General features: G+C 39.1%; 1 protein-coding gene and 1 long non-coding RNA gene across 6 annotated transcripts in view; one reads left to right on the plus strand and one right to left on the minus strand.

Annotated features, from left to right (window-relative positions):
* nrg1 (neuregulin 1) overlaps positions 1–10,634 on the plus strand; it is a 52,399-nt gene extending 41,765 nt beyond the window's left edge. For all 5 annotated transcript variants that reach the window (XM_019360728.2, XM_005449529.4, XM_005449530.4 and 2 more), the window contains one exon: positions 7,079–10,634. In XM_019360728.2, coding sequence (XP_019216273.1) covers positions 7,079–7,700 — 622 coding nt within the window. In that variant the 3' untranslated portion in view covers positions 7,701–10,634. The remainder of the gene's footprint in view (positions 1–7,078) is intronic.
* Positions 2,655–4,499, minus strand: LOC112847377 (uncharacterized). The gene is made up of 2 exons (XR_003220891.1): positions 4,000–4,499; positions 2,655–3,598 (listed from the first exon to the last, which is right to left on the minus strand). It is a non-coding gene; the product is annotated as an uncharacterized LOC112847377 (long non-coding RNA).
* Positions 10,635–12,732: the final 2,098 nt, after the last annotated feature.

Here is a 12,732-nt window from a genome sequence, read left to right on the forward strand (position 1 = left end):
TGATTTTTACTTTAAGAAGTTTATAGCGCAGTATGTTTAAACAGTAGAAAGAAAACAAAATGAATATATAAAATACAATACTATTTCTTTAAAAGTAAATACTGGCCCTAGTGAGCTGCCCTTGAGGAGGTTAGCACTCTCAAAGTGCTTGTTGGTGGTGGGGTTGTTGTTATTACATAGTGGCAACACTGAGTTGTTTGTAGGTTCAGCTATTACCTCTTTCTTTTTTTTTTTTATTGGACTAGATTCTTTTTGGGGGGATACTCCCACAGGGTTTAAATGTGGGACTCTCCACCATTTGACCCTAGAACTGAAGAAGCTTCTCGGATAAGAGGTGAAACGTCTTCAAGCAACTTAAAGAAGTCCAGACGCTTTTCTTTCCAAGCTCCTTAGACCACGAGGACCTGGATGACTGAGAACCTTCACAGACGCTAGATTCTTTAAAGGCTGTTAGTTGTTGTTCACAAGTCTGTTATTTTCACAGTGTTACTTCCAAAGTCTTCAATTTCAAGTTTATTTTAGTGAACTAGCAAGGGACATCTTTGAAAGGAGCACTTTCTTTCCAATCTCAGCTTGGATTGAACTTCAGACGGTTAACTTAATGTCCTGAGTTGTTAACATGATTAGACATTTGTGTTAAGTATTTAAACAGATGTATCTAACAAAGTGTCTGTTTGTTGTATAACAATTTGATTTTTTAAGAAAATGTAAAGGCTATATCAACTTTCTGATTTTTCCATTCCTGTTTTTCACTTGGACTGTAAAGTGGCAAGATAGGATGTAAACACATGCCAACGTATTCAAAGTGAATTTGTTACCACTACAACAAGTCTCTCCAGTTTGGAAGTAAAACTCATAGTATAGTCACTTAGACATGTAGAGGGTTTTCTCATGTATTCAATTCAATTCAGTTTTATTTATATAGCACCAAATCACAACAACAGTCACCTCAAGGCGCTTTATATTGTAAGGTAGACCCTACAGACCCTCCAAGCTCGAGGTTCACAGGTTACATCTTAAAGAATCCATTTTCCTACTAAATGACATGTGGAAAAATGCCAGAAGAGAGTATTTTGAACAATTTTTAGCTTCAAAAATGAAAAATCCTAAATTCTTGTTTAATACAATTAAGACTATTGTTTCTCCTGATGCTCCTCATGCACCAGTTTACTCAACGTCTGATTGTAATGACTTTTTGAATTATTTCGCAAATAAGGTCACTGCCATCAGGCCAAATATCTCTCCATCATCTTCTCAGTATCAAGCTTACAATTTGCTTACCTCTGATACTTGGTCCTCCTTTACTCCAGTTACATTACAGGACATCAGTGTTTTGCTTGCTCATATGAAACTGACTTCAAGCCTCCTTGATGTCCTTCCGGCCTCTTTTTTCATTAATGTGTTTGACTCTATTGGCCCCTGTATTGTGGAAATGATTAATATTGGCTCAACAACAGCTTGTTTAAAGAAGCTGGGAACTGAACCAGTACGAAGAGAAATATTTAAGGAACCTCATTTGGATCCATCCCTTCCAAACAGTTACAGGCCAATATCCAAATTGCCTTTTGTATCAAAGATTTTGGAAAACAACTGTAGCAGAACAACTGAACTATTTCCTGGAGAAAAAAAATGATGTCATGGACATTTTCTGGATTTTGTAAATTGCACTCTACAGAAACGGCTTTACTTAAAGTATCTAGTGACATCCTGATGGCAGCAGACTCCGGAGAATACACAGTTCTGGTTCTATTGGATCTCAGCTCTGCTTTTGATACTGTGGATCTCAGTATCATGGTAAACCGGCTTAAGGCCTTATTTGGGATTACTGGCAGTCTCCAAAAGTTGATTTTGTTCATCTGGACGTAGCGTTTTGTGGGAGAAACGTTTCGTCACTCATCCAAGTGACTTCTTCAGTCTCAGCTGACTGCAGGTTTCCCCAATTTTATAAACAGTACATTTGCATAATGACTGAAACCAGCCCACTGAAGGAACAATGGGCTGGGAGGTCAGTTCCTTAATCTTGCATAATTAAGATTAAATGGTAAATGGACTGATTCTTATATAGTGCTTTTCTACTCTCCCGGAGTACTCAAAGCGCTCTATACAACATGCCTCATTCACCCATTCACACCCACTCGCACAAGCACTTCTATACGCAAGTGCAAATTAACCTGCATTCACACGCATTCACACTCCGATGAACGCATCGGAGGGCAATTTTGGGGTTAGTATCTTGCCTAAGGATACTTGACATGCAGACTGGGGAAGCCAAGGATCAAACCACCGACCTTCCGATCAGTAGCTGATCTGCTTTACCATCTGAGCCACAGCCACCCCAAGGAACTGACCAGGAACTGACCAGGAACATCCAGATGAACAGAATCAACTTTTGGAGATTTACTTACCTGGATGATTGAGCATGCATCAAGACGATTACTGGCATTGTTTTAAAATGGTTCATGTCATATTTATCTGAAAGGACTTTTACTGTTGGTATGAATCAAGTGATGTCCAAATCAAGAGTTCTATCTTGTTGGGTACCTCAGGGATCTGTCTTGGGTCTCTTTTCACTCTATATATTCCCCCTAGGCCAAATTATTAGGCGCTACAATGATATCTCCTATCATCTCTATGCCAATGACATTCACATTTACTGTTCTTTTAAAGTCTCTGAGTTTTATAAATTGTCTAGTTTAAGTAATTGCCTGACAGAAATTAAGCAATGGTTAAATGACAACAGAAATTAGGCAGCATATCAGCTTCTTAGACCCCTATGTAAAATCAAGCCTTAGAAACCTCGGTGTCATATTTGACAGCTCGATGTCAATTGAGCAGTATTCTAAGCGGCTGGTCCAGAACTTTTTTTATCATTTAAGGAATATTTCAAAACTCAGACTAATGGTGTCAAAGCCTGAACTAGAGATGATTATTCATGCTTTTATTTCTTCACGTTTAGACTGTAATGGTCTTTTTACTTGTTTACAAACGATCTTTAAATTGTCTTCAGACTGTGCAGAATGCTGCAGCACGACTCTTAACAGGCACCAAGGGAAGATCTCATATCACTCCAGTTTTGGCCTCCCTTCACTGGCTGAAGGTTTCATTTTAAAATTTTAGTTTTAACCTTTAGGGCCCTACATGGTCAAGCCCCCCAGTACATATCTGACCTGCTGAAACTGCATTCTTCTTCCCGAGCTCTAAGGTCATCAGGTCAGAGACTGTTGGTGGCCCCACGCACTCAATTTAAAACTCATGGTGATCGGGCCTTTCAGGCAGTGGCACCAAGGTTGTGGAATTCTCTCCCACTGGTTTTGCACTGTACAGACTCCATTGATTCTTTTAAAAAGCAGCTGAAGACATTTTTATATAGGCAAGCTTTTAATTAATTTGTTGCATTTTACTGTTTTACATTGTTATTTGTTGTATTTCCATTCTTTTCATTTTTCATTTTCTTTGTTGTAAAGCACTTTGTGATTTTATCTGCGAAAAGTGCTATATAAATAAATTTTACTTACAATAATGTATAGGATCGGCCAGAGAGGCGGCTGTCTGCTGTGACCGGTTGGGGTGAGAGAAGGAAGACAGGATAAAAGACATGCTGTGGAAGAGAGCCAGAGATTAATAACAACTGTGATTCAATGCAGAGAGGTCTAATGACACATAATGAGTGAGAAAGGTGACTAAAGAAGAAATACTCAATGCATCATAGGAATCCCCCAGCAGCCTACACCTATTGCAGCATAACTAGGGGAGGATTCAGGGTCACCTGATCCAGCCCTTACTATATAGTTGTCACAGATTGTTAGGCAGAGGACACACTCGCAGGACTCTGAAGTTTTAGAGAGAAGGTGAGGGTTTATTTACAATGTGGCACCAAGTGAGGATATATACAGTGAGATAGATAACACGGGGCTCCAGGGAGTGGAGGGGGGTCCGAAGGGGAGGGAAGGTCCAAGGCAGGGGCACACACGCTCCTCTTCAACTCAATCCACAACTCACTCAGATAGTCCACTCCAAAATGCTCATGCTCACTCACACACATCCACAGGAACCAAGACGGCATGTAAGATGGGCAGGGAATCTAGAAGGCCTGTACACAGAGGAAAACAACGTTAGGAGGAAACTCTAGGTATTCACAACTCTAGGTATTCACAACGAATACTCAAAAGGCTAGGCTACACTGACGCTAGGTAGTGTGACAATTCAGCGAGGAAGCAGCCTCTCTTGCCATCTTAAGTAGTCTGCCAGCATCAGTGTGAATGAGCCACAGGTGTGTGTTCAGGGCGGGTTCAGAGGCGGGGAATCAAGGTCCAGTTCTGCCCTGGTGGGAGAGGCGAAGACAAAAACACACACCACGACCTCTCCAGATTTTGAGAACCATGACAGTACTACAGCAAAAAGGAAAGTTTTAAGCCTAATCTTAAAAGTAGAGATAGTGTCTGTCTCCTGAATCCAAATTGGAAGCTGGTTCCATAGAAGAGGGGCCTGAAATATTAATGAAAAATACTCTAGGAACAACAAGTAAGCCTGCAGTGTGCGAGCGAAGTGCTCTAATGGGGTGATATGGTACTACAAGGTCATTAAGATAAGATAGGGCCTGAATGTTCCAAACCTTCTATGTATGTGAGGAGCAGAATTTTGAATTCAATTCTGGATTTAACAGGGAGCCAATTAAGAGAAGCCAATATAGGAGAAATATGCTCTCTCTTTCTAGTCCCCGTCAGTACTCTTGTGGCAGCATTTTAGATTAACTGAAGGCTTTTCAGGGAGTTTTTAGGACATCCTGATAATAATGAATTACAGTAGTCCAGCCTAGAAGTAATAAATGCATGAACTAGTTTTTCAGCGTCATTCTGAGACAGGATATTTGTAATTTTAAAAATATTGGGCAAATGGAAGGAAGCAGTCCCACATATTTGTTTAATATGTGCATTAAAAAATTGCATCAAAGTTGACTCGAAGGTTCCTCACAGTGTTACTGGAGGTAATGCCATCCAGAGTAAGAATTTGGATAGATAACATATTTCTAAGTTTCTCAGGGCCGAGTACAATAAGCTCTGTTTTATCTGAATTAAGAGGCAGAAAATTAGAGGCCATCCAGGTCTTTATGACTTTAAGACATTCCTGCAGATTAACTGCAGTGTGTGTTATCTGGCTTCATGGATAGATAGAGTTGGGTGTCATGTCTTCTGATGATACTGCCTAATGGAAGCATGTATAATGTAAACAGAATTGGTCCTAGCACTGAACCCTGTAGAACTTCATAATTAACCTCAGCGTGTGAAGAGTTACTGTCCATTTACATTAACAAATTGGAGTCTATTAGATAGATATGATGCAAACTACAGCATCCTCTAATCTCTCTAATAGAATATTATGGTCGACAGTATCGAACGCTGCGCTAGGGTCTAGCAGGTCAAGCACAGAGATGAGTCCACTGTCAGAGGCCATAAGAAGATCATTTGTAACACTGAGGCTGTTTCTGTGCTGTGATGGGCTCTGAAACCTGACTGAAACTCTTCAAATAAGCCATTCCTCTGCAGATGATGAATTAGCTGTTTTACAACTACTCTTTAAAGAATTTTTGATATGAAAGGAAGGTTGGAGATGGCCTATAATTAGCTAAGACGCTAGAGATGGCTTTTAAAGTCACAGTTTAACTGCTGCCAGCTTGAAGGCCTGTGGTACATAGCCGATTATTAGAGATAGATTGATCATGTTTAAGACTGAAGCATTAATTAATGGCAGGACTTCTTTGAACAGTCTTGTAGGAATGTGGTCTAAAAGACACGTTGATGGTTTGGAGGAAGTATTACTGAAGTTAACTCAGAAAGATCAAATGGATAAAAAGGCTCTAAATGAATATCAATGGTACTCAAAGTAGCTGGACACAATGTTACATCTCTGAGATGATTATGAGTAATTTTTTCTCTCATGGTTAAAATTTTATTTGTGAAGAAGTTAATGCAGTCATTACTAGTTAACGTTAAAAGAATGGTTGGCTCAACAGTGCTCTGACTTTTTGTCAGCCTGGCTATAGTGCTAAAGAGAAACCTGGGGTTTTTCTTATTTTCTTCAATCAGTGATGAATAGTAAGATGTTCTAGCTTTACGTAGGGCTTTCTTATAAAGCAACAAACTATTTCTCCAGGCTAATTGATGATCTTCTAAATTTGTGACACGCCATTTCCTTTCCAGCTTACGAGTCATCTGATTTAGGCTACGCGTTTGAGAATTATACTAGGGAGTCAAGTACTTCCTATTTGAGGCTCTCATTTTCACAGGAGCTACAGTATCCAGTTTCATACGTAGTGAGGAGACAAAATTATTAAAAAGATAATCGACCTCTGTTGGTAGCTGCTCTGTTCTGTGTTGGTACAGGGCAATGGAGATGATAACAGTGGGTGGATTATATTCTTAAACTCAGTTACACCACTTTCAGAAAGACATCTACTGTGATGAAGTCTACTCCCCACTGCTGTGTAATCAATTATTGTAAATTTAAATGTTATCAGGAAATGATCAGACAAGAGGGTTTTCAGGAAACACTGTTATGTTCAGTTTCTATGCCATATGTTAAAACAAGATCTAGAGTGTGATCAAAATGGTGGGTGGATTCTTTTACATTTTGAGAGAAGTCAGTTTATCCTAGTAATAGATTAAATGTACTCTCTCATTCCATCTATAGTTGTTCTGTCAGATACAATTACCTCTTGCAGAAATATTAGACTCACAGACATATCGTGTAGGGGAATGAGACCTGTGTCATAGTCTTCATGACTATGAAGTTCATAGTGCTGAGATGGGGCTGGATTAGCAGTCTTCTTATGATCATTTGTAAAAAACTTCTTTTGTGTGTGTGTTATAGGTAAATAGAACAATGTGCTTAATTAAGTGAATTTGCGGCTTATAGTATAAAAGTGCTTTGAGTCAACAACACTAGAAAATCATTATGTTATGTTAATTCATTTAACACCAGGTAACAATGTGATTAGTTATTGTGTGTTAAGTTATACTGATGTTGAATTGGAATGCTGCTGAACCAGTTGAATAATTATTGTTCACATGTGTATTTTTAGGTTTGTACCAGTGATGACAACCCTGATCCAGCTGACTTCAGAGTCGCAGAACTCTCTCGCAACCCCAGGCTCTCCTCCATCCGAGATTTCAGCCCCCATATCCAGCCTAGCTATCTCTGTTCCCTCTGTGACTTTAAGTCCCTCTGGTGAGGAGGAGCGCCCTTTGCTGCATCAGCTGCACAAGTCCTCAAGCCGGGATGTACAAAAGAGAACCTCTTCACACTACAATCATGGCCATGTGGCAGATAGCTTACCATCTAGTCCACTGTTCACTATGGAGAATGCTGACTACCAAACCATACAGGACACCAGAGCTGCCAGCTGTATGTTTTCAACAGCACCTGTGAAATTAATTAACACAAACAACAATGTAAGTGACTGCAGCAACAAAAGTGTCACTGACCATGTGGTTGATTATTTGAGGTTAAATGGTGACAGCATACTAGTAAGTGATACAGAGGAGCCTCGGGGGGAACACATACCCTTCCTAAGTGCAGATAGGAATACAGCCCTTTTACTCAGGGCTATAGACAGCAGCAGGACTAACCCAGCATCACCAAATGATGACCTACCAGTGAAGTCATCTAGCCTCATCAACCAACAAGATTCAATTGCTGCGTAAAGTAAAAAAAAGGAAAAAAAAAGAGAAATTGCTAAGATTACTTCACATGGGGGAAGAATATAAACAGCCATTATTAAACCTTTATTTTCGATAAATTCTCATAATTTATTTGCTGTGTAAAGACTTTTAAAGACAAATGAAGAATGAAACTTTTATTTTAGAGATGTAGCAAATAAAGTTTTATAAAAAAAAAAAACAGTACAAATGTGGTCATGTCTTATAGGTAAAGTGCCATACGCTAGTATGCAGCAGTTCATAGTATAGTTAAAAGAATATTTCAGTGCAGACAAATATCAATGGTGCCTTTCTGTTTAGTATACTTAAGGGGCCGTAATATTGCATACTGGGCCATGTATCACCATCTTATTCTTCAGGTTATTAATCAGATGTTCTGTGTTGTCTGCCTTTAACATCTTGCACTTTAAGGCACCCACTGACATATTTGAAATCAAATGTTATGGGTTCAAAGTGCATGCTATGTTCTTAAATGCTGTGATGAAAAAATGAGCAGACAGTTGACTTGAATTGATGGTTTTCTTACCTGATGTCCTACTTTTATCACAGTCTTATGGTATATATTATTAGTCAGCTCATAACCTGGATTTCATCAAAATGTTAGAGATCTTAATAATTTTATTCATCACTGGACTACACTGTGGATGACCTGCCAGAGAATGAATATTGTAGCTGTGAGATAAATATACATTCATTAAAGTTTGCTTCATCAAGGTGCATAAGATACACCTAAAGAGTTTTTTTTTCATTTATATTAAGTTAGATATTTACATTTTACCATTTCTATGTTGAAGAAGTACTTCACTGAATTGTATGGCACTTTTATAACATTTAAACAATGTTCATGCTTAAAGAGTAGCAGCCTAATAATCCTAACGTTTCTGGTATGGGTCAAGCTGGATGCTGGTTTTCACATGCCCCATAATCCTCCTTAGAAGTTGTATTTCTTCCTATGCTGACAGATGTTTTGCCTAAGTATAAACTGTCTCTGTTAAGGTGGTACATGTCAACGACTACTAGCGTGAAGACCAGCAATTCTTTAAAATAGTATCTTTAAATGAACAATATCTACAAAGTTTATACTAAATTAACTACAAGATCTATGTCTCATGTTTTCTTGTGTGAGTCTAACCAGTGCTTAGTATTGGACTGTGGATCTTAGAGAAGTGCTGAATGTATAAATGGTGGTCATTTCCTTTAATTTAAACCATATTTCTGAAAAAATTTGAAATTAAAATCTCCCCCTCAAATTAATTTTTACAACTTCAATCGACTTAATGTTCTTATGTTTTCAGCTAGAACAGTTTTTGCAGTCTCAATGTTATTTAAAAAAACAAACAAAGAAAAATTCCAAACTTTTCTAACAACAGTATATTAAATGGAAATCTGCAAAAGACTTGTCATAAAAACATTTTTGAAAGATTAATTTAAATTAACTATTGGGCTCCGTAATCAGTGTATGTAGAATCAGCAGTGAGTTTAGCGTATAAAGTATCATGACACAGTTGTGTTTCCCATCGGTGGTTAAATAGTGGCAATTCTGTTTATTTTATATACAAAGATTATTTATGAGACATTCAAATTTGTTTATTTATTAATTTAATTATTTAACATTAATTAGTTAATATTATAATATGACCCCCCCCCCCCCCAAGAACAAAAAAGACCCAAACAAACAAAAAAAATGAACATTCTCACAAGGAAAGTGGACCCGGTAAATAATTTCCCCTGGCCATATCAGATCCCCTTGCTGTAGGAGTCAAGTTGAGTTCAGGGTTTTCCTTTAAATTTAAATGACCTGTCCTGATATAAATTTAACAGATTTGATATAAACAATGCAAGATATACAGTCATTTCATCTGCACACATTAATACAAAAGAAAAAAAATCTTGCACATTTTGTCACTTGTATGCTTAGCATAACACAAAGAATATTGTTTTGAAATGGGAGTGTCTTTAATTTATGTAAATATATCAGGAAAATCTCCTGCATTGTTGTTTCTCACTGAATATCACATTATGTGTTTTTGTGTGTTAGTGTCAAAGCATTTTGGGTTGAAAAAGAACTTTCGGTTTTTCTGTCTCACTTTTGATTGATACAATGAAAGTCTTGTGCAGCTGTAATAATAAATAAAACACACATTTCACATTTGAGCATACATGTGAACATGATTTATATGTCAAATTCTATGGCTTTTTATCCGTTTGTTTTTTCAGTACAGACTGATCTTTTTAAAGAACTGAAGATGATTTCTCAGTTATAAGCAATTTGTAATTAGACCTTCTGGACCGCTCATGGCAGAACAAAGTCCCAACAATGATAGGAATTAGGACAAGACCCCCGGTGTCTAGATGCTGGCAGTGGTGGAATTGAGGATGAAGGCTTGGATGTGGATTCTGAATGGAAGGAAATGTGGAGGAGTCGGGTTGCACATATGAGAGTCTGAAAGACAGAATGACAAAACAGCAGTGAGATTTAAAGCACACATAAGAGAGGCTGATTGTCTTGCAGCAGGCAGGCAAGAAAATTATCCAGCTTAGAATGATGATGTCAGTATTATCAGAGTTGTTTGACACTGTGGGAAAGTGGATGTGATGCAAAGAATGGACTTGCAATTAAAAACCCAGGAAAGCAGGCAGATTAGTGATTAATTTCTTATAGTAATGCTATCAGTAATTATAGTGTTTTGATTACACAACTTCAAATTAAGTCCTGGCTGCATATTACACTGAAAATAAATAATAACACAAATTTGTACTCCCTTTACATACATGTTAATCTATGTGCTGAGCAATGCCATTTTGTTTTCATTCTGTATTTTACTTGTATCTTAGATACCCATTAAATATGTAAATTTTTTTCATGTAATGTCTTCTTTCATGTACTCAAATAAAAGTAATTTTTGAGCACAAAATTTTGATTTGTGTTCATGACTTATTGAGTGCATAAGGTAAAGCTGCAGATCTTGCCAAGCTTTAAGCAGTTTAGGAAAGCTAAAGACACATGGGTTAACGGGACAACTTCAGTCCTGTATCATTTAATTAATATAATTAATAATGAATTCATCTCACTGCTGGCTATCATATGATATATATTAGCTTGCTGATGAAAGGTAATATATATTACAAATTTATCATTTATATTATAATATACTGTAGTAAACTTACCATTTAGTTCACCTTTAGTTCAAAATAAACCCAATCTTGTGGAAGTTTAGTTAATAATGTACGTATGTTATGGGTAAAACTGGTGTAGGGTTTTTTATGAGAGAGAGAGAAGACAAATATGCCCCAATTATAAGTTTACAATTTATAATAATGGTGAGAATTTGCAAATTAGTTTTACATGCCACCATTCCTCTTTGGCAGCTTTCTGACCACTTCACTCATCACCATGGCAGCCACCTTTTACCCTCCTTTAGACCTGCATAAAAAGAGAGAGCTTTTCCAAGCCCAGAAACTCATGACCATGTTTACTTTCTGGTGCATTCACTAGTGAGGCAACCCTCCCCCTTAAATTCCTTAGAGAAGGGGCCTTTCTTTGTAATGTCTAATAATATCAGAGTAACAGTCCACCTCCAAAACTTCTCCGCAATACACTGTGTGCAGTAAATGACAAAACACAAACACACATATGTGATGCTAATTATGAGATATTAGCCTTACAGATAAACAAAAAACGCAACACGGAGGCTTTGGGACCTCATTTGTTCACACCACACCAATAAGATGCTCTCTGAGGGATGGCTACTATGTCACACATAGCTTTGCACTACTAAAGAGACCTTTCTTTTAAAGTATTTTTGCTAACATGAGACTGACCAAGACAGATGTATGAAGAGTGTGAAGAGAGATAGTGAAATGTGCCAGTGCTTTTACAGGTTGTCAGGCTGACAACCTGTGGAAGGCAGTAATTGGTGTGCAATAATTTTGGAGGAGGGCTTGTGGAGACAATGACATCTAGGGATAGGAATTGAATTCCGAGCAGTTCAGTTGTATGGGGAACCAATTTCCCTTAGTTTAATGCTTTGGAAATGTTAGTCTGCTTGCTTAACGATTTTGCTTATTGGTTCCACTTGCACTTGTGCTACAATCAGATGATTTCCATTCCAGTGCTGGAGGAGGAAAATAATGGTGCAGTCTAGAGCGTGGATATGGACATTAATTTTATTTTTATTTTACAAAAGGACAACAGAGCAATGGTATAGTGCAAACTGCATACAGGACAGAAACAACCGCATTATGCTGCTAACAAAATTCGGCTAACATACAGCTCGCCCACGAGGGCGGATAAAGTCTCTCAGATGGCCTGGTGGTCTATGGTGCCTCCTTGGGCGAAGGCACCCAGATGGAGGTGGGGGAGGGGCCACGTCCGAAGTGGCTGTGGGCCCAGGGCTCACAGGGCTCACAGTAGGGGCTGTCACAATGGTGGTGGCAGCGTCTGCAGGGGTGGAGTCCAGGTCTGTCTGCGGCCCACCCTGTTGTGTCAGTGCAGTGGCCGCACCCCGATAGGGGGCAGTCTGTCCCAGTGCAGGGCGACCCTCCGTCCCCTTGGGGGCAGTTGTACCCTATACACCACTTCCCCCAGACGTTCCAGAACCTTACAGGGTCCAACCCAGTCACTCCTCAGCTTAGGGCATCTGCCCTTTTTCCTCTGGGGGTTGTACACCCAGACCAGTTCCCCCACGTTAAAATGTCGGCCTCTGGAATGGACGTCGTAGTTCCTCTTCTGCCGCGCCCCCGCACTTATCAGTTTCCTCCTAGCAAAGTCATGAGCAGACTCCATGCGATCCTGGAGCTTCCTCGCATAGTCAGGACCTGGTTGGTCCCCATCAGCATCGGGGGGTCGGCCCATCATCATCTCCGCTGGAGTCCTGATCTCCCTGGCCAACATCAAGAGGGCAGGGGAGCACGAAGTGGAGTCTTGGACCGCCGAACGATATGCCATGAGGACCAGGGGAACATGACTGTCCCAGTCACGTTGGTGTTTAGCCGTTACTAGCGCCAGTTGCTCTGC

This window comes from Oreochromis niloticus, linkage group LG7 (genome assembly GCF_001858045.2).
Source record: "Oreochromis niloticus isolate F11D_XX linkage group LG7, O_niloticus_UMD_NMBU, whole genome shotgun sequence".
NCBI classification, from domain to species: domain Eukaryota; kingdom Metazoa; phylum Chordata; class Actinopteri; order Cichliformes; family Cichlidae; genus Oreochromis; species Oreochromis niloticus.